The 26,033-nt window shown below is 45.5% G+C and overlaps 1 protein-coding gene across 2 annotated transcripts in view; it reads left to right on the top strand.

The window, feature by feature from the left end:
- Positions 1-26,033, top strand: part of NECAB2 (N-terminal EF-hand calcium binding protein 2) — a 52,259-nt gene that overhangs the window by 5,439 nt on the left and 20,787 nt on the right. The window contains exons 3-8 of one of the 2 annotated variants that reach the window (XM_027847661.1): positions 11,803-11,911; positions 16,538-16,563; positions 16,950-17,047; positions 21,763-21,899; positions 24,147-24,265; positions 24,988-25,067. In XM_027847661.1, the coding sequence (XP_027703462.1) occupies positions 11,803-11,911; positions 16,538-16,563; positions 16,950-17,047; positions 21,763-21,899; positions 24,147-24,265; positions 24,988-25,067 (569 nt within the window). The remainder of the gene's footprint in view (positions 1-11,802; positions 11,912-16,537; positions 16,564-16,949; positions 17,048-21,762; positions 21,900-24,146; positions 24,266-24,987; positions 25,068-26,033) is intronic. The other variant, XM_027847662.1, reaches the window with a different exon arrangement.

Below are 26,033 nucleotides of genomic sequence, written 5' to 3'. Positions count from 1 at the left end.
TGGTATAGGGAAAAAAAAACACTGGGAGTCTGGAGGTCTGGATCTGGGTCCTGGCTCAACCACTAACTTGCTGTGTGATGTTGAGAAACTTACTCCATCTCTCCGGGCCACAGCTGCATCATCTATGGGGCTAGTAATCCCATTTCCCTGATTGCCTATGCATTACCCTCTCCAGCCCAAAGGTTAGAACCTCCTCCAATCAACCAGTGGTATAAATGTGTGGCTTTGTACCTACTACCCCCTGGGTTTCTTAAGGGACTCCCTATTGGGTGCCTCTTTCTCCTTCCTAATCCACTGACTTCCTAGACAAATCAACAACTCAACAAAGTATCCATTAAGTGATTACTATGTGTGGGCACTGTGCTAAGTGTTGGGATGCAAAAAAGGCAAAAAAGAAAAAGGGTCCCTGCCTCGAAGGAGTTTACATTCTAATGAGGGAAGGTAAGTATAAAAGGGAGCTGAAAAGGAGAGAGGAGGGAGGGAGAAGGTACCCTGAATAAATGTTGATTGATTGGTTGATTGAGTTGGGGCATAATGGAGATAGAAGTCTAGAGAGTCAGGAGCCTGGAGAAGAAAGGAGTAAACATGGTTGGCCTTGGCACTTTTCTGAAAATGGAGGTTCAGGGAGGAATTGATCAATCAAAGGAAGGGGTGCCAGGCATGGAGTGGTGTTCCAAAGTGAGAAGGCTCTTGTAGCATGGTGGAAAAAGAAATTCAGAGAGGCAGTAATGGAGCCCAGAGAGGGAGGAAGGAGTGAACAATGGTAGAACGTGGGACGGGGACAATGGGATCATAAGGTAGGACCTAGGTGGGAGTCTGAAAAGGAGACCTCCTCTCTACCATTGTGCCAAGAAGGAGCTCTGGCTTGGGTGGGCAAATAGGAAAGGCTTCACTAGAGGATGAAGATGGTGGTGGTGCTTATGATGGTGATAGTGATGATGATGATGGTGATGATGAAGGTGGTGGTGGAGATGATGATGGTGGTCTTGATGAAGATGATGATGGTGATGAAGATGATGACAGAGATTATAATGATGGTTATAGTGATAATGATGAAGATGATGCTAGTCAGCATTTATATAGCACTTGAAAGTTTACAAAGAGCTTTATATATGGCATCTCATTTGATCCTCACAACCTTGTGAGGTGAGTATTATTATTCCCATTTTAGAGATGTGATCAAGTGAGGCAGACAGAAATTTATGTGATGTGCCCAGGTCACACATCTAATAAATATCTGAGAGGATTTAAACTGAGATCTTCCTGACTCCAAGTTCAGCACTCTAGTCATTGCTACACCTAGTTCTGTGAGGGCAGGTACAATTTCGTTTTGGTTTCTTTCTCTCCAAGGTTCAGTGAGACCTCTGGCATATAGTAGAATCTTAGTAAATGCTGGTGAAGTGACTGGGAGAAAGGGAAGAGGGGACATGAAAAGGGAGAAAAGAAGAGAAAGGGTCATAGGACTATAGATTTAAATCAGGAAGGCACTTTGTGGGTCATTTAGTCCAATCCCTCATTTTACAGCTGAGGAAAGTGAGGTCCAGAGAGGCAAAGTGACTTTCCCCAAGTCACACAAATGGTGAGTGGCCAAGATTTGAGCCCAGGTCTTCCTTGACACTGAAATCTAATGCTCTTTTCACTGCAGAGCTAAAGAAAAGGCAAAGTCGGGTTGAGAAAAACTTTGGGAAAGTGGAGGAGCAAAAAGAGACATGTTTGTTGAAGCAGAGAGTCCTTTGTCCCTAAAGCTATTTTTGACCATCAGTGTGTATGACTACTGTTCATTCCTTCCCCAACCACAGACCAGTATTTCATTTTCATTGTGTTTCTTCCTCCTCATTAGAAAGCTCAGGAACACTGGGTCACAGGCTATGATTTCTCAGGAATTTAATGGGCTCATTAGACAAAGAAGGCGGAGAGGGAGGACAGTGGGGAGGAGAGAAAAGATGGCTGAGCAGTCCTTTTGATGAGAGATACTCCCCTACTGGTTTCTTGAGCCTGAGGGGCAGGGACTGCTCTCTTTCCTCAGCCCTGACAGCTTCATTTTCTCTAGTGCTCTGGTACAGTTATCCTGAGAGGGTTAAATCCATGCCACCTGTTACGAGGGCACTTTCCCCAGCCAGTCTCTGAATTTCAGGGCGTGTACGTCTATGTCTGTAAGACAGAGAGCTGAAAGGAAGCTTAGTTATCTTGTCCAAGCTACTTCTCCTTCCCCCCTTTTTTCAAATAAATTTTATTGATATCTTTTGTTTTTTACATCATCTGTATTTCCCAATGCATCTCTCCCTTCTCCCTGTCTTATTTCTTATACTGAGAAATAAAAAAGAGGAAAAAAAACATAGTTCATTGTAATTAATCAATATGCTTAAAAAAAAAAAAGTCTATGTATGCCATGTTCCACACTCCTAGTCCCTCACTTCTGCAAAGAAGCTGGGAGAAAGGACAGATCTCAAGAGGCAGAACTTGACCATCATTGCAGAATATTCAGGTTTCTTTGTTTTGTTGTTCTTTTCATTTCTATCATTGTAGTTCTTGTTTTCTTGAGTCTGCTGACTTTACATTCATGTGTCTTCCCCTAATCTGTATTTATCACACTCATCATTTCTTACAGCTCAGTATTATTCCATTAGGTTTGTGTACCACAGCTTGTTTTACCAATTCCCGATTGAGGGGTATCAATTTTGTTTCCAGTTCTTGGCTACTACAAAAAAAATGCTGCTATAAATACCCAAACTCCTCATTTTACAGTGAGGGAAACAGAAGCCCAGAGAAGGGAAATAACTTAGCCCAAATCAAATGAGAATCAAATCTAGGAATCAGTTGGGGATTATGATTAGAAGTCTGGTGGGCTCTCCACTAGACCCTGTCATGGATTTTGTGAGGCAGAGACTCAGGTTACCAACATATCTAGTCTATCATCCCATCTTATAAGAATCATTAAAAAGTTTTAAAGACTAATCAAAAACGTTTAAGTTTTGCTAGGCAAGTGACCCTCAAGTATCTATTGACTCCTACTCTGTACCTAACAAAGTAGCCTTTGCTTTGAGACTTCCAATGAAGGGAAATTCACTATCTTCCCCATTCCACTTCTGGACGCCTCTGCTTGTTAGGAAGTTTTTCTTTACTCTGTCCCTTAAATCTGTGAGTTCATCAATGTGTGGGAAAAACTGAAACAATGAAGATCACAATCCATCCATGCCCTTTCATTCTGACTGACTGAGTCTAGGCAGCACAGTAGATAGAACAAAGGACTTGGAGTCAGGAAGACCTGAGTTTGAATCCTGTCTCAGACCCTGACTAGCTGTATGACCTCAGCAAGTCCCTTCACTTTTCTGTGTCTCAGTTTCCTCATCATCTCTAAAATAATAATTAATAAATTAATAATAGTACTACTTCCTCAGAGTTGTTGTGGGGATCAATTGAACTAACACATGTAAAGGGAGCTATTATTTCTTGTCCAAGTCCTCCCAAAAATTCTCCAAAAATCTTCTTCCTCTGTAATATCCGTTCCTTGCTCCTAGTTCTGCCTTCTGGGACCAAACAGAGTAATTCAAATTCCCGTTTCACATGATCCTTGAAAATAGCTCTCCACATCCTCCAAGTCTTCTTTGTGTCGTTGTTCAGTCGTGTCAGACTCTTGTGACCCCATTTGGAGTTTTCTTGGTAAAGATACTGGAGTGGTTTGCCATTTCCTTCTCCAGCTCATTTTACTGATGAGGAAACTGAGGCAAACTGGGTTAAGTGACTTACCCAGGGTCACATAGAGAGTAAGTACCTGAGGCCAGATTTGAACTCAGGTCTTCCTGATGTCAGGGACAGCACTCTATCTACTACAACACCTAGTTCTTTTAATTAGTTCACATGTGGCATAATCCCAAGTCCCTTCACCATTCCCATTTGTCCTCCTTTTGATGCTTTCTAGCTTATCAATTTCTTTCCTAAAATTTTGAAGCAAGAACCAAACATCATAATCCAGAGTTGATCTGAGCAGGGCCCTGGGAAGAGATCCAATATGATAAGCATACAGACTAGGCATCCTAGCACTAGTGTCCTGGACACCATAGCTCTCATAATTCAGCCTAAGATTGACATCTCCTCCTCTTCCTTCTTCTCCTTCTCCTCCTTCCTCTTCCTCCCCTTCTTTTCTTCATCCTCTGATGAAGCCCATTCTATCTGGCCACCCAAGCCAGAGCTCCTTTTTGGCACAATGGTGGAGAGGAGGTCTCCTCTTCAGATTCCCACCTAGGTCCTACCTCATGATCCCATTGTCCCCATCCCACCATCCACCAGTGTTCATTCCTTCACCTCTTTCTGGGCGCCACTCCTGACTCTCCATACTTCATTCTCCACCATGCCACAGCACCATTCTCGCTCTGGAAGACAACTCCATACCTGGCACCCCTTCCTTTGATTGATCAATTCCTCCCTGAACCTCCATTTCAAGGCAAGTGCAAAGGCCAACCACATTCACTCTACTCATTTTTTTCTTCAGGCTACACTCCTGACTCTTGAGACTTCTTTCTCCACCATGTCCCAGAGTGGGTGCCTTCTCCCACTCATCCCCCAACTTTTGTGTGTTGGCTTTCCTCATTAGAATATGAGCTCCTTGAGGACAGGGACTGTCTTTCCTTTTGCCTTTGTGTCCCAGCATTTAGCATAGTGCCTGGTATATAACAATAGCTTAATGGGTGCTGGTTGACTAATTTTGAGTTTGCATTCTACTAGGACCCCTCCCTCCCCTAGATCTTTTCCACACAAATGGCTATTTAGCCATGTTTCCTGCATCTTGTACTCATGCACCTGATTTTTTTTCAAACATGAATGTAAGACTTTGCATTTAACCCTGTTAAATTTCAGCTGCTGAAATTTGGCCCAGTATATCAGCCTTTTTTGGGTTCTGATATCCTGCTTGTAAACCATCCTCCCTAGCTTCCTGTTACCTCCAAACTAGATAGGCACGACATCAACTGCTTTGTCCAAGTCATTAATGAAAATATTAAACAGTGCAGGGCCAAGGGCCCATTCTGCTGAAGGCCACCTTCCAAGTTGGCACTGAATAATTAATAGCTTCTCTTTGTATCCAGTCACTCGACCATTTCCAAATCCGCCTAACCTCTGTCATCTGACCCACAATCTCTCCATCTTTTCTACAAGAATAACATAAAAGACTATCACATGCTTTGCTTACATCTAGAGAAAGCACACCCATAGCATTCTCCTGTTCTATCCATCTAGTAACCATGTCAGAAGAGGACATGATTTAATCTAACCATAGCAATTCCATATTCTTTTGTAGATGTTCACCAACAATCCATTTAATAATACATTTTTTCCCTCCGATAATTAAAATCAAACTCGATTATATTCTTTTTAAAAAATTTATTTTTATTTGTTTATTTTTGCACTTAATAGTGTTTTATTTTTTCCAGTTACATGTAAAGATAGTTTTAAATGTTCACTTTTATAAGATTTTGAGTTCCAAATTTTTTTCTCCCTCTGTCCTCTTTCCCCTCCCCAAGATGGCAAGCAATCTGATATAGGCTATACATGTACAATCATATTAAACCTATTTCCACGTTAGTAATGTTGTGAAAAAAGAATCAGAACAAAAGAGGAAAACCTCGAGAAAGAAAAAAAAAATAGACAATAGTATGCTTCAATCTGCATTCAGACTCCATAGTTCTTTCTCTGGATGTGGATAGCATTTTCCATCATGAATATTTTGGAATTATCTTAGATCATTGTATTTCTGAAAAGAACTAAGTCTATCAAAGTTGGTCAATGACGTCCTTATCTCTGTAAATACCTGTCTTCTTCAGGACAATGGAAGTTGCTTGAGGGCAGAGAGGGTCTTTATAGCCCCAATCCCCTGTACAGTAATATAGTGCCTTTCACATAGTAGGCAGTTAGAAAATATTTATTGAATTGAATTAAGTCGATTTCTTGTTGCAAACTATATTCTTTTTTTTTTTTTTGAAAACTGTGGCGAAATATTTCCTTCGCCAATCCCGTGGTGCCTTTCTAGTTCCCTAAGATCTTTCAAATGTGAGTGAAAGCGACTCAACAATCACATTCAGTACTGAAAAATCTCTTTTTCAGTATCTTAGGATGCAGCTTGTCTGGCCCGGGTGACTTGAATTTATCAAGGGCAACTAGATGCTTTGTTGTTAGTCATTTATGTCCTGCTCTTTCCAGTTCAAACATCATTCTCCTTTGCAAAGAAAACAGAAGCAAAGTGAGAGCCGGGTGATTTTACTTCTGTCTGTCCCCTCTCCTCCAGCCACTGGGCCTTTTTCTTTTTTGATTCTTCTCTTTTCCCTAGAATAGCTTAAAATCCCCCACAAATTCTGCTCAGTGGGAGCTTGTTGTCTAGATATGGATGGAGACAAGGCTAACACAGGGAACAGGGACATCACAGTGTATGTACCCAAAGCTTAACACATCTGATCCTCATCTAAGTGTTGTAAGCATTCAGGAAGGGGGGGATCTCTGTGGTCTGGAATAGTCAGGAGATGCTTTCCAAAGTGTAGTTGTTCAGTCATGTCTGACTCTCTCTGACCCCATTTGGGGTTTTCTTGGCAAAGATACTGGAGTGGTTTGTCATATCCTTCTCCAGATCATTTTACACATGAGGAAACTGAGGCAAAGAGGGTGGAGTGACTTGCCCAGGGTCATATAGCTAGTAAGTGCCTAAGGCTAGATTTGAACTCAGGAAGATGGGTCTTTCTGACATCAGGACTGGCACTCTACCCACTGCATCACCTTCCCAAAGAATGTGGACTTAAGCTGGATCTAGGACAACAGGTAGATTAGAACAATACAGCGTGAGGAGAGCAGACAGGTAGAGTATGGAGGCAGGAATTATCATGATAGAGGGGAAAGAGACCAGCCCGACTAGATAGGGATTCACCCGGGGGTTGTGGGAGGCTTGGCTGTGGAGACAGTTTAAGGTCAGATGTACAAGGTCTAAGGAATTTGTACTTACAGATCTAGTGAGTGACTGGGGCCCATTGGAGGTTCTTGAGAAAGAGAGTGGCATGTTTAGTGCTACGTATTAAGAAGATTCACGGCATATTTTGGTTTACAGAGAGAGACTGTAGTCAGGACAGCCATTTAGGTGGTTACTCCAACAGTTTAAGTGTGAGGTGAGTAGAAAAGGGTGGGTACAAAATTATCAGTTACTATACTACTTAGGGACTTTTGGAATGTTGGGAATGAGGAAGAAGGGAAAAGACTAAGACAAACAAGGCTTTCTGGCCGGTTGGCAAGGAAAGCAATTGTACGTGTCATTGATGGAAATTGGACCTTCACAGAGTGGAGCTCATTTTGTGGCGTTAGACAATTGATAGGTTTGGTTTTAGATATATCTGCTTGAAGCAATCAGAACATTTGGAGCAAGAAGAGGCCTTACAGATTATCTGTCTAATCCAACCATCCTACTTTCCAAATAGGGAAACTGAGGGGCCTGAGAGGACAAAGGGCTTGCCCTGGTTCCAATGGCAAATTTGTGGGACTCAGTATCAAATGAGATAAAATTTGTAAAAAAACAAACAAAAAAAAAAACTTAAGTGCAGTGCCTGGCATATAGTAGGTGCTGTATAAATACTTATATCCTTTTGTGGTATTTTAAAAGTTCATAGTTTCTGGGTAATTAGTCATTTTATTAATAATGCTAATATTTTATTTAAAAAAGGAGGTCAGTGGCACTCCTGAATGCCAAAGACCCCTCATGGTGGTAGGCTCACAGTTTATATGCCCTTGTAAGAGTGGGTGCCACCTGAGGGTGCCAATCAACTCCGATTGGTTAACAATTAATGAGAAAATGAATATGACAATGAGAAATAAGCTCACTCCAATGAGAGGCTGAGAGAGTGACATCATATCACTCTTGAACAAAGTGTCCAGACCACCCCCAGCCTCAGGCAATCTAGACAAAGGTTCTACCTCCACCCAAACTTGCTTGAGTAGAACACAATGGGCAAGAATTCACCATAAATAATGGTCTAGGTGGGGTGAATTTTTGGCAGAGGTCAATAAAGTCCTTCAAAGGGTTACTTGAACAATGAAATAGGGCAGGGAAAAACCTGACTATCCCCCATAATTGGTTATTACTAATCATTTCTTTCACTTTCCTTCTTCAGTAGAAAGAGATTGAAATAGAGTGAGGTTGAAGTGGTGTTTTGGGGTGGGTATTGGGGCAGAGGTAGTGCTGTAAGATAAAGGGAAAGAGGCCAGTTGGGGAGTGGTGAAAGTGGAGAGATGAGAGGCTTGGCCACCGGAGAGGAACTGGAACCATTCATGTCAGAGCCAGCCAGAGCCAGAGAGAATATCCATGCTTCCCCACAGTACAGACATGTGAGACACAAAAGTTTGTGTGTGTGTGTGTGTGTGTGTGTGTGTGTGTTTTAAAATAAGGAGTTTGGCATTTGAAAGGTCACGCGCCACAGAAGCTGCTGCCAGCCCTCACTTGTTAGCGAGGCCGCCGGCCCCAGCTTGTTATGGAAGCTGCCAGCCCCAGCTTGTCAGTGAAGGCAGCGGTCTCACTTCGTTAGTTCTGACACACTTGAATACACTCACGCTTGAAGCTGATTCTATGTAAGGATGCCAGCACCGCGGTCCAATTCAAGCCATTTTGTTGACTTGGTGACTCTTCCCCCTAATTAAATGTGGATTCATTAGGCTTCTGCTTGTTCCCTGAGGATGAATGCTCTTGGGTCCACCCTCTCCATCTTGGTTTTTCATGTTATCTCTGATACTGGGCTGAGACACCTGAGCAGAAATAATGGTTAGGAAGGAAGAGAAAGATACAAGATGAGACAGAGACCCCAGGTCATGGTTCTTCCATCCTTCCTTCCCCCGACTCATCCTCATACTCTGTTTTCCCCGCCCTCTTTCCCTATCCTGGGAAAGATGTGAGCCGAGCCCTTGTAGGAAGGAAAGGAGCCATCCAAAGTGCTTTAAAGGGCAAACATCCCCTTTCTTCAAGATCTAACTGGTCTCTGGGAATAACTCAGAATGATAGAAGTTAGCTTCTGAAAACACGTGGAAAAAAGACCCCTTCCCCCTTCCCTCATCACTCTCTGTAGCAAATTCAGCTTTCATACCAGGAATGTGAAGCATAACAGACATTTATTAAGCTCCCACTGTGTGCAGAACACTGTGTTGAAGTTTAATTAAGACCTTGGTCCTCGTCCTCCAGGACTTTATAGTCTAGAAGACGCTAACACAGGTAAGTATAATACATAACATTACATAATAAATGCATTAATGAGGTGCAGAGAAAAGTGTCATGTTGAGTTTGGGAGGGAAGGTGCATTATTAGGGGGAAGCTTCATGGAGGAGGTGGTGTATGAAATGAGCTTTAAAGCATGATTATGAGTTCAACCAGTGAAGAGAGTGAGAGAGAGAATTCCAGGCATGAGGACCAATTTAAGCAAAGACATTGGGGTATAAGAGCACGGAGAATGTTGGGGGTTGTTGAGTGATTCCAATTTAAAAATAGAGTTTGAGTGGTAGAGATGGTTAGAAAAATAGAGCAATACTAAATTATGAGAGCCATGAATATGAAGTTATGGAGTTTAAGCTTTATCCTGGAGGTAATAGGGAGCCACCAAAGACTTTTGAGCAAAGGTGTGACATGGCTAGATCTATTTATAACAAAGGTGATGTTGGTAGTAGCCTGGTGAAGATGGTGAATACTGTGAGATAGCTATTTGAAATAATCCAGGTAGGTGCTAACCTAACCTTAACCCTTTACTGGGGATGATGGCAGGGGAATGAGAGCGGAGGAAATGAATATGAGTGATGGTGAGATAGGATCTGATGTTGACTGTAGATGAGTGAATTAGAAAGCATTTATTTAGCACTTACTAATTGCAAAGCACTTCGAGCTCAAGTGAATTAGCACAGGACTTGGTACCTCGTAGGTGCTTAATAAATGTTTATTGACTGAATTCATATTCTAATTGGGGCAGGGAGGAAGGTGTAGATAACAACATATAGAAGAGATTTCAGGGGTAAAGTGGGATAGAAAAGTCCCATGGACCTTTGGGTAACAGAGAAGGGGAAATCTAAGAGAAACTCAAGATTTTGAATCTAGTATCCCAGATGAATAGTGGTGGCCACAGACATAGTCAAGTCAGAAGTAAGAGAGGTTTAAGGAAGAAAGATAATGAGGAAGATAATGAGAAAATGGGTCAGGTAGAGAGGTACCATTCTCAGAAATGGATGGATTTCATAACTCATCAAGGAAGGGATTCAAGTCAAACCACCTCAGGAGTAATTAATGCCCCTCTGCCCAATCTCTAATATCTGTCTGAGAGAACTGTGTACTGCTAGGGTCCTCCTTCCCAGCTACCCCAGACGACTGGCCAAAAGCCATAGGATCCTCTTGGAGAAATTGTCTCTAATCTCATCAAGAAGGATGGGGAGGTGATTCTAACAGCTGTGCCTACCAGTCCCTGGAGGTAATGGGAGAGAAGAGGAGATAGGAGGAACCCAAGTGGGGAGGGGGAAGGAAGGAGTGCTGGGGATGAGCAGATGGAGGAGGCAGAAGGTCATCTGTGTACCCTATCTAGAGCCTACAGGGCCATCTCCCTGGAGGAGAAAAGTCAGACACTCTCACCCAAGATTGGAAGCTGTTGAGACAGTCCGTTGGATCAGAAATAAACTCAAGAGAAGTCTGTGTCCTAGAACCCAACTCAGGCTGAGAAAAACAAGAGTGGGATACTGATATTGAGTCCCTGTGCCTCACTTTGGGTTAAGGATTTGCTTCTGAGCCCCATGGAAATCTTACCCAAATTTCCTGTGTCTTTGCGGATCCACAAAGCATTCAGAATGAGTTCTGGCTTCATGGGCAGAGGAAGACTATTCCATGTAGATCTGGGCAAAGAACTGATTCCTAATGGGAGGCAGTAGACAGCAGAAAGAACTCAGATTTTAGAGTCAGAGGGCCTGGGTTTGAATCCTTTCTCAGATCCTCAGTGCCTCTGTGACATTGGGGGAGTTACTTAGCCTCCTTGGGCCTCACTTTCCCCATCTGTAAAATGATGAGCTTAGAGTAAATGGCCTCTGGAGCTATCATCTTGTGACTTTGCCTCTGTAGCCTCAGAACTGCTGGACGAAAGATAGACAGGACCAGGGCCTCTTTTCCCGCTAATTAAATCTTCTTCAAGTAGTAGCTCAGGGCCTGCCTTTCCTGAAGCAGAGGACAGAGTGGTCTGAGATAAGGGAGGACGGAACCCTTACTGGTCCCATTCTAGGGGGAAAGGAGGGACCTGGTAATATGGGTGATAAGAAAGAGAACAGAAGGCCAATCTGAGATAGAAGAGAGATACACAGATGCGTGCACACTCTCCTTACGCCCAGGCCTGGACTATACCACACCTGGGAAAGAGTTGATGTTAGAGAGTGAGATGTATGGTGCCCTTATACTGTAGGTGTGGGAGCCAGCTGAGGATGGGAAGCAGACTGGGCCCCTCAATTAGTGATCTGGAACATACACCCTAAAAGTCAGGGTTTAGGGGAAGCATGTGAAGTTTGGGGATTATCTATTGGTGGGGGAATTACCTGGGTTTGGGGGATTATCTGTTGATTGGGGATTATTTAGGTTCAGGATTTTCTGGATTTGGGGATTATCTAGTGTGCAGGTCCTCTCTGCCTTTGGGGATTATTTGTGATTGGGGGTTTTATGCACTGGGGATTACATGACTTTCCATTCTCCTTGCTCCATGGTCCCCATGGGGAGTCTGTGATGACTTGCTCTTTGTCTCCAGACCCTCACGCCTCATGTCTTCTTTCTTTTAGATGACGGGAAGTTGTCCTTGGAAGAATTCCAGTTGTTTTTTTCAGATGGTGTCCTTAATGAAGAAGAACTTGAGAAGCTTTTTCACACGATCGACTCTGACAACACCAAGTAAGCCCTCACATTTCCCCACACAGGGCCGCTCATGCAGCATAGGGCCACTCATAGCCCAGGGCAGCCACAGGAGGCTTTGTGGCTACACCCAATCAAAGTGCGGGGCTTGGGGTGAGAAACAGAAGACAGAGACAACCATTCTCGTGTGACAGTTTTCAATTTTCCTCACTAGTGAAAGGGAGACCATGGATGGCTTCCCTAATCTAAAAATGACAGCTTGTCCAAAAGTTACTTTTCGAAGAATTATAGATGACACTGGACGAGATTCACAGAATCATAAGGGACCTTAGAGGACCCTCATTGTTTCTATTGTGACTGCTGGGTCCACATATCCAAAATCTTTCCCAGCCTACTTCTAAGAGAGAAGGCCAGCTAACTGTGTGACCCTGGACAAGTCACTTAACCCCAATTGCCTTAAAAAAAAAAGAGAGAGAGAGAGAGAGAGGGCCAGGATCTGTTTCCTCAGTGTGCAGATGGGAAAATAAAGGCCTTGAGGAAAGGAGGATAGATAAAAGGAATTTCTTAGGAATGCATGGATTAGGGGTGGCAGTGGGCTAGGTAAGATCCCAGAAGTCTGTTGCTACTTCATTCTGAAGCTATCCCCCACCCTGTGTCAGAGAGCCATGAATTGTTGAGGTTACTCTCCTAGGTTCTGAGTAACCCAGGCCAGTTCCTCGACTCTACTGTGAGATCAGAGAATCACAGAATCTAAGAGTTATGAGAGACCTCAGAGGATATCTCGTCCAACCTGTACCTGATTAAGAATTCCCCAGCAACCTCCCCAACCAATGGTCCTCCCACCTCTACTTAGTGATCTCCAATAAAAGCTTAGATTTGGTTCTCTCCTCTGGGGCCAAGTAGAGTAAATCTAGATATTCTGTCAGGTTCTCCCTAAGCCTTCTCTTCTCCAGGATAAACATACCCATTTCTTTTAAGAGATTACCCTATCACATATCCTCTAGGCTTCTAACCTTTCTGGTTCTTCTCTTCTGGATGCTCTCCAGTGATCTGTATGTTTCCAGAAACACGAAGCCCAGAGCCAGATATGCCTTGAACAATGCAGAAGATACCCATCTATCTATCTATCTAGCCACACATACATATACATACACATATATGTATATATGCATACATATCTGTGTATATGTATGTGTATATATCTCTATCTGTCTCTATCTATCTAATCTCTTACTGCCCTCATTCTGGACACTATGCCTCTCTTAATAGAGCCTGAGATAGCATTAGTCTTTTTAAGTATCTTTCACCCTATTGGCACAGCGAATAGAACTCTGGGGCTGGAGACAGGGAAACATCTTCCTGAGTTCAAATCTGGGCTCAGACACTTACTAGCTGTGTGACCCTGGGCAAGTCATTTAACCCTGTCTGCCTCAGTTTCCTCATCTGTCAAATGAGCTGGAGAAGGAAATGGCAAACCACCCCAGTACCTTTGCCAAGAAAACCCAGAATAGAGTAATGAAGAGTCGGACATGACTGAAAAATGACTGAACCCCAATACCAACACTCTATTGATTTATATTGAGTTTACAATCCACTGAGACCCCCAGATCTTTTTCATGGGAACTCTCCTGAAAGTCTATCTTCAGTGGCCTCTCCTTCCCAAGCTCCAAGTCTCTGAGAGCTTGCCCTCCTTGACCTAGCTTTTCAAGATCCTTCTCCTGTCCTCCCCATGCACTCTTTGACCAATGGCCTGACCTCAAGGACCCTTTTATTCAATTCAGTGAACATTTATTAAATTTCTACTGTGTCAGTCAACTTAGTCAACTAGCATTGTTGTGCTGAGTGCTAAGTGCCAGGCACTGAGGATACAGAGACAAAAATAGGACAATTCTTGCCCCCAAGAAGCTAACATTCTACAGGGGAGAAACAATATATGCAGATAAGTATATATAAAATAATTTCCAAGGGAGCTGAGGAGGGGCAGAAATGTAGGAGATGGTACTTGAGATGATCATTGAATGGAGGTAGGGATTCCAAGAAACTGAGGTGAGGAAATATTCCAGACATGGCAGCCATCCCATGAAAAGCCACAGAAGATGAAGACAGAATGTTGTGAATAGAGTACCCCAAGTAGGCCAGATTGCCTGGAACACAGAGGGAACAACAGGAAATAATTTAGGGAAAATGTGTTGAAGGCATCTTGTGAAGGGCTTTAAATGAGACACAAAGCAGGTTGTATTTTATCTCAGAGGCAACAGGGACTCAGTGAGAATTCTTGAGCAGAGGAGTGACATGGGCAGTCCTGTGTCTTAGGAATGTCAGTTTGACAGTTGAACGGAGGATGGCTTGAGAGGGAAGAATCGTTCAGGATGGGTACATCCAGAACCATTTTTCTAGAAGGGAAGAAATCACCATGTTCCATACATATTTGCTGACATCATTTTGTGCCCAACTTTGTACTTGGCCCTGTGAGGGATACATAATAAATACACACTTCCTACCCTCTGGGAGGGCATAGTCTAATTGAGGAGATAAGACTCAGACATATATGGAGGCAATTAGCAATAATATCAGACTGTAAACTCTGACTGCAGAAACTATTCAGTTCAAATCAGGAAACATCTCTTAAGCAACCTACTAAATTCTAGACTCTGAAGATAGAGACCAACATGAAATAATTGTTCCTGGCCTCAAGGGGTTTACTGTTGAATCTCCATCAGCACCCAGCTTGGTGAATAAGTAAATAAATGGATGAATGAGGAAATGAGTGGGTTAGCAACAAATGACTGATAAAGACAGTAAATTCTGGGACAGTCAGGGCAGCCTTGTTGAGTGAATAAATGGATGGATGAATGGATGGATGGATGAATGAATGAATGAATGTTGGATGTTGGACATTGACAGTTGACTGAAAAAATCTCAGGAGAAGGGGAAGAAGAGGGATCCAATGGGAAATCTAGATGTTGTTAAAAAATACCAATTAAAACTTAATTTTAAAAGTCTTAGAGTATATATACATACGTATATACTTGTGTGTGAGAGAGTTGTGGGTGCGGTCTTAGAATACAGCTGTTCTGTAGATTTCTGTAGATTTCATTTCAAGGTTGGCCAGCTCACTCCTTCAGTCCCATCCTTGGGTCTCTCCATCCATCCTTGGGGCTCCCATATCTACTCACAGCTGCCTCTGAAGCTGCCTGAGTCCCGACTCAGTGGTTCTGTCTGCCCATTTAGCCGCTCCTGCTCAAGTCTCTCTCCCCCAAGCTCATTCCTCCCATCCCCAGATGGCTGTTGTTTGTTCTTGAAGAGGACAATGATGGTCAGTCACTGAAGACTGAGCTTACTTTCTGGCTGATTTCTGTAGGTCCTTCCCTTCAGTTTAGTCTGGCATCCATCCCGTTAGTCGGCCCCTGGCCAGCTAGCCAGCCAGGCTCTCCCTGGTTGTCCAGGGACAAGTCTGACTCTTCCCCAGCCAGCTGCCCCTGCTGCTGTCGCTGCCCAGCCCTTTCTTCTGGCCCCCTCCAGTAGCCTTTGCCTCCATCATCCCCTGCTGTTTTCTCTCTCTGGTTTCTTGACAACAGGTTCCCTCACTCTCCACATCACTCCCTTTCTGAACTTCCACTTTCTCTCAGCAGTTTGCATCATGCTCTTTCATCTCTCCCCCCTGTGGGGGATTCAGTGGCGGGGAATTCTGCCTGCCTCACACAGGCCACCTGTCAAGCATTTCTCGGCTGAATGGGAACAGAAGCTCCCGTTTGCATTACCGTCATTCCTGACCCCACCAAATGGGGCTGATCTCAAAGTCACAGATCCTTTCAAGGAGGGATTTGCTGAGCTCCTTGCCTCTCCGTCAAGCGTCCAATGACTCATCCTGTTTTGTCCTTTTGGTGCTCAGTTCTAAAGGTGACGAGTCATATAGAAAGAACTCTGGTTTTGGAGTCAGGCAGACTGGGTGCAGGATCTGGCTCTGTCATTTCCTAGCTGTGTGATCCTGGGCTAGTCAATTAACAACTCTGTGCCTCAGTTTCCTCATCTGTAAAATGAAGGAGCTGAGCCTGGTGGCCTCTAAGGTCCTGTCCAGCTCTAACATTCTGTGGCTGGGGTGTAATGTGCTTATGGAACAGGACCAGTGCACCCTCAGGGTCCTCCCAGGGAACATCTATAGATTTTAACCCGTCCTATCTGGATATAATCCCCTCTCCCCTCTCCCTTGTTGTTGACTTCATTAGTCACTCTAATGGTAGACCAAAAGCATATTTTGCCTTTAATTAGGATCCTCCCATCCCATAGAATCATGGACTTAAAATTGGAAGGAACCTTAGAGATGATCGAATTCAACCTCCTCATTTTGCAGATGAGGACACTGAGTCACATTGAGGTTTGTTTTTTTTTAAGTGACTTGCCCAGGGTCACTCAGGGCAAGGATCTGAAGTGGGATTTGAACCTGTCTTCCTGATTCCCAGTCCACCACACCATGCTGCCTCTTAGGTGCTACTAGCCTTCCTGCCCCTTCATTTGGGATCCAAGTCTAGGGGTTCCATCCTAGAGTACCCTAAGTTGGATACATGAAAATGGAAAATCGTCCTCACTGTCACCTCCACTTGGGGTTGGGCAGATGCAAATCCACTGACTCTCCAATTCTCTCTCCCTTCTTCCCTCCCTCTGCAGCCATGTGGACACCAAAGAGCTGTGTGGTAGGTGCCCCTAGGGTTAATGGGTATGGGGTGGGGAAAGATGCAATAGGGGAGGACAAGAAAGGGCTAAAGATATCTACAGAAAGGGGGATCCCAAATAAAACTTGATAGGAGGGCCATGGAGGGTGGGAAAAAAGGGAAAAGGGGCAAGAGGAGCATAAGGATGGAGTTGGAAGATGCAGAAACTTTCCCAAAGCCAAGGCCATCCACATTTACTTTCCCATTGACACCTTTCATTGGTCCCCTTTGCCTACACCGCACCCATGAGTACCCTCAATCATCCTCCCCAATTTAGGACCATAACATGGCCTTCTCCATCATCCCAAAACAAGAACAGAGTTCAGATGTGCCCTGATCACTCCTTACCCTCTGCCCCCTTCTCCTAGATTATTTTGTGGACCACATGGGAGACTATGAGGATGTCCTAGCCTCCCTGGAGACCCTGAATCACTCCGTCCTGCAGGCCATGGGCTACACCAAGAAGGTGAGTATGAAGCCAACCTAAGACAGGAGGTACTGCTATCAATCAATCACCAAGCATTTATTAAGAGCTTACTATATACCAATCGCTGTATTTAGTGCTGGAGAATGCAGACTGTGGGGGTCATGGTCTGGCTTGGATCCCCAGGCCTAAAAAGAAAGGCCTTCCCTCATGATCTACCTTCCCTTCAGGGACATACACGGAAAGTGATAGATATGGAGCAGAATGGATGTGTCCAGGATGTGCCCTGTTTTTTGATGCCTATCTGTGCCTCCTTATCCTGAGCCATTCTGGTCCATCTTCCTCCATAAACCCTCCATGGAAGATCTACTCAAAGTGTTGGGGGCCATTCCCTGGGCTTCTTGATATTTCAGCTCTTACAGCCCTTGGGTTATTCATTCATTGTCCTATGCTCTGAACATATGACTCATCCACCCCCTTTCATGCTCCTTCATGACCTAGGTGATGTTGCATGACATGTCTCAAGCCCATTGACCAAACACTGTTTATGCCCACCATCCATCTGGACAACCTTCTTCCTACAGAGCCTTTTAAAGGAAACCCACACCCACTCCAGAGTTCCATAATAGCAATCCACATAGGGACAACTCAATTCTGTAATGATAACAGTGACATAGGGGAGTATTATTATCCACATTGTACAGATAAGAAAACTGAGGTTCAGCCAGGTAAAGTGATATGCCCCCCCAAAAAATCACACAACCAGGAAGTGTGGGAGTCAGGATTTGAACCCAGGTCTTTTCCCACTGCACCCACACTAACTATGATACAGTAGAAGTACCATTTGGAAGGGGGCCTCTTGGAGAAACTCCGAGGGTTTTTGCCTGCCCAGGAGATGGCTTGCACGTATTAGATAGAGGGTGCTGGGCCTGGAGGCAGGAATATAGGAGTTCGAATGCAGCCTCAGACATTTCCTAGCTATGTGACTCTAGGCAAGTCACTAAACCTAAGTCTATCTGCTTCAGTTTTTTCCATTGTGAAATGGAGATCATAATAGCACCCACCTCCCAGGGTTGTTGTGGGTGTCAAATGAGATAAAATTTCTAAAGCCCTTAGCGCGATGTCCCATTTTCTCAGCAGAGCCTCTTACCCTGCTCTGGTGGGATTGGGGAGGGAGAGAGGAAAGGAGATTAGGAAAAAGCAGGGCCCTTCCTTTTCGTTCTGTTTAACGCTCGTGAAGCACCTTTTGTGTACAAAACCTTCTGCAGGGCCCTGGGGATCAGAGGGTCATAGATTCAGAGCTAGAAGAGGGCATTGGAAGAGTTACGTGGCCACCTTCTATTCCTCCTTCTCAAGCCCGGGATGGAGAGAGCAGGTTTGAGCTCCCCCTCCTAGGAGAGGTGACTGATTGGGTTAGTCCGGAGGAGAGGAGAGGAAAGCGCGATCCAGGCTAAGGGACTCTCTTCAAGGGTGTGGAAGCAAAGCTTCCTGCCCAGGAGACGCTGCGGATGAGAGGACAGTGCTGACTGCTGCGGGGTGGACAGAGAAGGGGACGGACGGCCAAGCACACTGCCGCCCAATGAATCCCGGAGCCGTCCCTCAGCTCCCCAGAGTCTGGAAGAAGCAACTCTACTAGGGACGTGGAAGAAAGGAAAGGACTGCCCGCCGCCCACTTCTGCCGCCTTGCCCACACATACTGTGTGCCCATCTCCTCGCGCATCCCCATCCCTAGAGAGACAAAGATGTGCGGCCGGTGGAGGCAGAGTGAAGTACCAAGCATGTATTAAGCGCTTATTTACCACGTCAGGAGCTATGCTAAGGGCTGGGTGATACAAGGGGAAAAATGTTGCCCCAAGGAGCTCCGTTCGAATTCCATCGGAAAGGTCTGGTGAGGACAGTGCTGGACCTGGACTGAGGAGCCCGCAGTTCAAATCCCAGCCAGAAGACCAGAAGCAAATAACCTCACGCCTCTGAGACTCAGTTTTCTCATCTACAAAATAGGGATAAAAATACTTATACTCCCTACTTCGATGTGAATCAGATCAGTCAACTGGTATTTATTTAGCACCTGCTGTGTGCCAGGCACACTGCTAAGTGCTGAGGATACAAAAACAAAACAAAACAGGAAAAAAAAAAAGCAAAACCCTAAATTCTCTGCTTTCAAGGACCTCACAGTTGAACGGAGAAGACGACATGCAAACAGCTGTGTACAAATAAGATATACACTGTAGAAGTAGTGGAGGGTCATGGCAGAAGGCAGGTAGGCGCTGGGAAGGGGGTCCAGGAAAAGCCTCCTGCAGGGAGTAGGATTTAAGCTTTGTCCTGAAGGAAGCCAGGATCCAGAGGCGAGGGGATTCCCTGTAAGCCTTAAAGCTTATGTATTACATTTATATACACAAATGTGAGTTATTATTATTAGGTCAGGTTGCTGTCCCAGTTTAGCTGTCTGGGGAGATTGGGGTCCAGGTGATGTTTCTTCTCTACCACATCAGCACCATGAGGTGCCAGAGGGACCTTCTGCCTTTATGAGGAGCAACTTGTCTGAGGGGGAAGATGAAATCCTGATGGATGGGGACACCGTTTTCCTTATGAGGAAGTCTTCAATCTCATAGGCTTGCCCTCAGGGGTCTGGGTTCTGCTTTCCCACCACTGGAGAAGGGTGATGTGGGGTAGACCTTATAATTCCAGACCTCTTTATTTAGTTGTTGGGCAACTAGATGGTTCAATGGATGGAGCACCAGGCCTGGAGTCAGGAACACTCATCATCCTGAGTTCAAATCCAGCCTCAGACTCTTACTAGCTCTGAGACCTTGGGCAAGTCACTAAATCCTGTTTGCCTCGGTTTCCTCATCTGTAAAATGAGCCGGAGAAAGAAATAACCACTCCAGTATCTTTGCCAAGAAAACCCCAAATGGGGTCACAAAGAGTTGGGCACAACTGAAATGACTGAACAACAACAAATTACTTGCCTCAGCAGGCAGAGAACCTGGGGAGACAGAGGAACAGATCTTGGGCATTTGGTTTTCATTTTTTAAAAAATTAACTGGAAAGGATAATCAGTGATTATAATTTAGCAAAAAATATCAGAACCTGAAGTAATTTTCTGAGTGTTAATTAATTTTACAAAAGACAGTCTGACCCACAGCAAATCCTTCCCCTTCATCTCTACAATTACAATGCAGTCTCAAACGGCCCATGAAATTGCCTGGTCTGGGGAAGAGATTGCCTTTGTTTCTCTTTCTGTCTGACTTTCCCTCTCTCTCATTATTACTGTCTTCCTGTCTATCTTTCTACCCTATTTCGGTTTGTTTCTCCCGGTCTCCCCACCTCTCTTTGTATTGCTTTGTCCTTCTTTCTCTTGCCTTGATCTTTCCCTGACTGTCTGTCTTTTGACAAATCTCTCCCATTCCTGCTGGTCTTTCCCTCTCCCTCCTTCTCCCTTTTTCTCTCTCTCCTCTCTCTCTTTCTTTCCCTCCCCCCTTCTCTTTCCTCCCTCTCTCCTCTCTTTCTCTCTCTCCCTCTCTTCTCCCCCCTTTTCTTTCCTCCCTCTCTCCTCTTTCTCTCTCTCCCTCTCTCCCCCCCTCCCGTACTGATGAATGTTGACACCCAGGCACCAGTATGATCCCTAAAGCCCTGCTCTCTGCTCTCCTACCCATTAGAATGTGAGTTCCTCAAGAGCAGAGACTATTTTATGTCTTTCTTCCTATCCCCTGAGCTCAGCACTGTGTCTGGCATACACTTGTGTGGTTCATCCTTGATGCTTGAAGAGGACCATGACATCAGGGAGATGATACCTGATTTGCAATTGAGTTGGATTTGAGTGAGGAGGGCTGTGCAAAGTCACCAGTCTCACTTTCTCCTCCAGAGCCATCTGGATCCAGTGGCCAGATATTCATCAAGAAAACTGGAGATGGCCCAGGATGTAGTGGGAGACCTTGGCCCTTTTAAGCTAAGGTCTTTTCAAGTTCTGACTTTGAGTGAGACAAATGCCCATTCAATGAATAGGTTTCTTTAAGAAGTGAGTCAAAGGATGGCCCCTTTAATTAAAAAAAAAAAAATCAAACTGGGAGAAGACCCTCAGGGTTGCTGGTCAAAAGAGAAACAGTTACTATTTACATCCACTCTGAACCAGGAGGGCCCAAAAAATAAGCATTAAGTGGTGTTATAATAAGCATTAGGTGGGCAGGGACCTATTGTCGAATCAGTAAGATCCAGAGTGAATTGGGTTTAAGGCTTGATCTTTGAGAAGAAATCTAACCAGTAAACCTCAAGTTATGTAGGTAGGTTTCAGCCACCCAAGTCAGGTATGGCATGATACCCTACGTGAGGAGAGGAGGAAGAGGAGAGGACCCTGAGTTGGCCAGCTGGAACTGGCCAGCTGGGTCCCCATTCAGGCAGGCACTTAGTAAATGCTGGTTGACAGACTGAACTCAATCTTCAATTCTAAGACTAGGGATTCCAGGGCACCATTTATGACTTGGGCTAAGGAGCACCGAGGAGCAGGCAAAGGAGAAGGAGGTTCAGTTTGGAGTCCCGGAAGTGCTGATTAACTGTTCAAACAGAATCACCTCGCACAGGTTGCCGCTGCTCCCCCAAATGTGTTGACTCTTCAGGGGCGCATGAGGGGAGGTATTGTGGGAGGGAGGCGTGGGCTGCCTCCCTGACCCCACGTACCTTCTCCAGCACCCCTCCGCCTCCAAATGCCCACCCGTACTTTATGCTCCTCCTTCCCTTTGCTCCCTGCTCTCCCACCACAGGTCTATGAGGGGGGATCCAATGTGGACCAGTTTGTAACCCGCTTCCTTCTCAAGGAGACAGCCAATCAGATCCAGTCCCTGCTGAGCTCTGTGGAGAGTGCTGTAGAGGCCATTGAGGAGCAGACCAGCCAGATACGGTGAGGGAAACAATGAGGAGCCTTCTGTATGCATCTGTGCATGTTTGTGTACATAGTTGGTGCTTAATAATTGTATTGCATGAGGGGCAGCTAGGTGGCGCAGTGGATAGAGCACCGGCCCTGAAGTCAGGAGGACCTGGGTTCAAATCCGGCCTCAGACCAAACACTTGACACTTGCTAGCTGTGTGACCCTGGGCAAGTCACTTAACCCCAATTGCCTAAAAACAAAAACAAAAAAAAATATTGTATTGCATGAGCACATATACAAGTATAAGTGTATGGCAGGACTTGAGCCAAATTAATCTGGGTTCAAATCCTGCCTGTGGCACTTACTAGCAAGTTGCTTAACTTCCCCGAAGCCTCAGTTTTGCTGGTAAGTCATCTGTCAGTCATGTCCATGACCCCATTTGTGGTTAAGCCTCAGATTCCTCTTCTGTAAAATGGTGTCAGTAACATAATCCTCCTCCCTCCCTTAAACCTGCAAGGGTTATGGAAGCATGCTGTCCGTAATCTGATGTACACAGAGGAGTGGCGATGGCACAGGAGGAAAGGGCCAGACCCTGAGAAGGTAGCTATGTGACCTTGGACAAATTATTTCCCCATTCTGGGCCTCAGTTTTTTTCATCTATAAAATGGCAGTTCTACTTATGCCAACTCTCACAGTTTGGTGGTGCTCAAATAAGCCTAGGTATGTACAGTGCTTGCAAGCCTTAAAGCATTATCTAAATGTCAGCACTTGTCTGGGAATCTCTCTGCACACTGGGTGTCTATACTATACTATGTCTATGTCAAGTCACTAAGCATTTATGAAGCACCTACTATGTTCCTGTAGCTAGGGCAGCTAGATGGCATGGTGGATAGAGTACTGGGGCCTAGAGTCAGGAGGATCTGAGTTCAAATCTGGCTTCAGGCACCTACTAGCTGTGTGACCCTTAACAAGTCACCTAACCCTGTTTGCCTCAATTTCCTCATCTGTAAAATGAGCTGGAGAAGGAGACAGCAAACCTTTCCAGTATCTTTGCCAAGAAAACCCCAAATGGGGTCACAAAGAGTCAGACATGACTGAAAAACAACAACATGTTCCAGTACTAAGAGCTGTCTCTGCTTTCAAGGAGCCCACAGTCTAATGCGGGGAAATGTGTGTGCATTCATGTATGTGTGGTATTCATTGTATGTCTGTGTTTCCACATAGAAAAGGGAAGGGACCAGAATTCCTTAGATTTGACCTTGCTGAAATCCAATATCACTGGAGGGTGAGGTGGGAGGAGCCCTAGTCCTGTCTCCTGTACAAATTGATTCCTTTTTTTTTTTTTATTTGTGAGGCAACTGGGGTTAAGTGACTTGCCCAGAGTCACACAGCCAGTAAGTGTCTGCTCTGAGACTGGATTTGAACTCAGGTCCTCCTGACTGCAGGGCCAGTGCTCTATCCACTGTACTACCTAGCTGTCCCTTACAGACTGATTCCTAAGGAAGCCCAGTTCTGACCCTATTCTTGGACTGGAGACCTCCCAAACCAGTTGACTGAGGTTGAAGAAATGAGAGAGATCAGGCCTCTCAAAACTGAGTCCAGGACTTAGCAGGGGACAGAGGAGCACTCCTTTCACTGTCTCCCCCAAATCAAGGTTCATCATTTCCCTCAGGGGTGGAGACAAAGGTTAGGATCCTGGCGGCCACAGTGACCATGGTGAGAGTGTGTCAGCGAGGGAGAGAAGCCCTGAGCTTTGGCAGGCTGCCTGAATGATCATCATCATATGAGCAGATTATGAGTGGAGAACATTGAGGCTTTGCATCCATTGTCTTATTTCCTCCTCCTAATAATTCTATGAGCTAGGTACTGTAGGTCTTATTATCCCCACTTTACAGATAAGGAAACTGAGTTTCAGAGACATTGAATGACTAGCCCAGAGTCACATAGCTACTGCACGTCTGAAGCAGAATTTGAACCCAGGTCTTCCCGACACCAGGTGCTCCAAGCATGCCTAGAGAAGCTAGAATACCTGTGACAAATGAACTGGAAACTTTTGTGCTGGATGAAGCTAGAGCCTAGAGAGCCATCTCTATTGAAGGGAGGGACTGGCCTATCTGCTCTTAGATAACTGAAAAAAGCCTAGCTCTCCCAGTGCGTGATGGGAGATCAGTGTTGCGTCCATCCCCCGGCCTTCAAAAGATGAGACCAGTGTCGAAACAGCCCCGTGTGTCAGGAATCTGATGTCACCATGTATTTTTTATACCATGCTTGGTCTATAGGCAGAACCCCAGCAAGCCCAGCCAAGGTGTGGCGGATCCATGGTACAGCAACCCGGCTCCCCGCTACACTCCCAATCACAAACTCTCATCTGCAGAGCCAGGGAAGAGCTTTCCGTCTGGTAAGTGGAACCTGGGGGGAGGGGAGTGTTTGCTCGGGGCCCCCTGGAGGGCCACTCCATCATGGGAGGTGCCTGGATTGTCACATCAGTGAGCTCGGACCATGCCCAGGACCCTCGGTATGGAGGTGGGGGGCTTGGGAGTTGAAGGGGGCCAAGGAAGCTCTCCCCTAGGATAGATCCATCCTGGAGCAGAATCCTGAAATGGAATATTCCCAAGACTTGGGGGTGGGGGCTGGGAGTCACCAGCATTCAGAAGGGGGTATGTCAACCAGTCAGTGAGCATTTATTAAGTGCTCACTAGATGCCAAGCATTGTGCTAAGCATTGGGGGTACCTATAAGGCACAGTCCCTGCCCCAAAGTACTTGACATTCTGATGGAGACAATGTCTATGTACATGCCAGATATATACAGTGTACATTGGAAGGAGATCTCACAGTGAAGGTACTAGTAATGAGGGTGACCATGATAGGCCTCCCACAGAGGTGGGGTTTGGGCCAAGTGTGGAAAGAAGCCAGGGCAGAGAGGAGGCAGAGGTAATGAAGGAGGGCATCCAGGCAGCAAGGACAGCAGTGCAGATGCATGTCTGGGGAGAAGCCTCCACGTCCGGTCTGGGCCCGCTCACCCTTAGCTCACTACCAGCTCCTCCTCCCCTATACCACCATCCATGGCTCCCCAGGGTCCTGGGGTCCCCTTAATGAACTCTTTGGCTTTTCCCACTCAGGTTCCCTAGACACCAAGGAGGAGGGGCTGGAAGCACAGATCAGCCGCTTAGCTGAGCTGATAGAGAGGCTGGAGAATAAGGTAAGGAAGGCCTAGCGTTGGGGTCCCCTGCCTCCCCCTTCTTTCACCTTCCAGCTGTAGTCTCCAGTCCTGCTCCAGAACCCTAGTGGTGATGCTGGAGCCCCAGACCTATGGAGGCTTCCCAGCTATAGATTTGGAAATTCAACTTTCCCCTTCCCCCACCCCAAGAACTAAAATTTCAATTAATATGCACTTTAACCAGGGGGTGGTTGGAGCCTTGATATTTCATGGCCTAAACTCCCAGTTTCAAGCTATGAGTATGGTTAACAGAAAGATGTGTGTGAGGCCCTTTTCTAGCAAAAATAAATAACCATTAGTACAACAGCAGATGGGTAAAGTTTGATAAAGCAAGGCTCCTCTGACTTTCTCCTCCAAAGGAGCTGTCCTCCACCCTGTGTTTGTCCTGGGCTACCTCCTCCCTCTCTCCCTCTCTCTCCCCTCTCTCTGAACATTTGTTCCAGGATGGTGCAGAAGGGATGCAGGTTTCAGGCATGGCTCAGACCAGACACCCTCCGAGGTCCCTCCAACTCTGAGTCCTAACGTTTTATGATTAAAATCACAGCTGGGTGCTGGGAAGGAGATGTTCTTCCTCCCGTAAGGGACCCTTAGTTCTTAGGGAGAGGAAACCTGTCTGGAGGCAAATCTAGGAGGAGACAGAATGTCATGTTCCCCTTTGCCTGTCCCAGGGGACAAAGCCCAGACCTGCCCAGAGCATCCCTGCACCTGCAGTATGCCGTTATCCAAAGGAAGAGAAATGTTCCTGCTTTGATGTCCTGCCCCCCGTCTAGGGGTGTCAGGCACACAGCGGCCTCTCTTGCTGTAGCTGCATAATGAGCCAATCTGTTCCCATGTTTGATTTCTTTCAACGGGTCTTTGGAGTGGAGGAGGGAGAAGATTGGGAGAAGGGAAGGAGAGAGGGAGAGACAGAGACAGAGGAGACAGACAGAGACACAGATGCAGAGAGAC

The sequence above is a fragment of the Vombatus ursinus genome, unplaced genomic scaffold, assembly GCF_900497805.2.
Source record: "Vombatus ursinus unplaced genomic scaffold, bare-nosed wombat genome assembly UNPS02005286.1, whole genome shotgun sequence".
In the NCBI taxonomy this organism is placed as follows: Eukaryota; Metazoa; Chordata; class Mammalia; order Diprotodontia; family Vombatidae; genus Vombatus; species Vombatus ursinus.
Note: the sequence above shows the minus strand (reverse complement) of the source record. Positions and strands in the feature narration are given on the sequence as shown.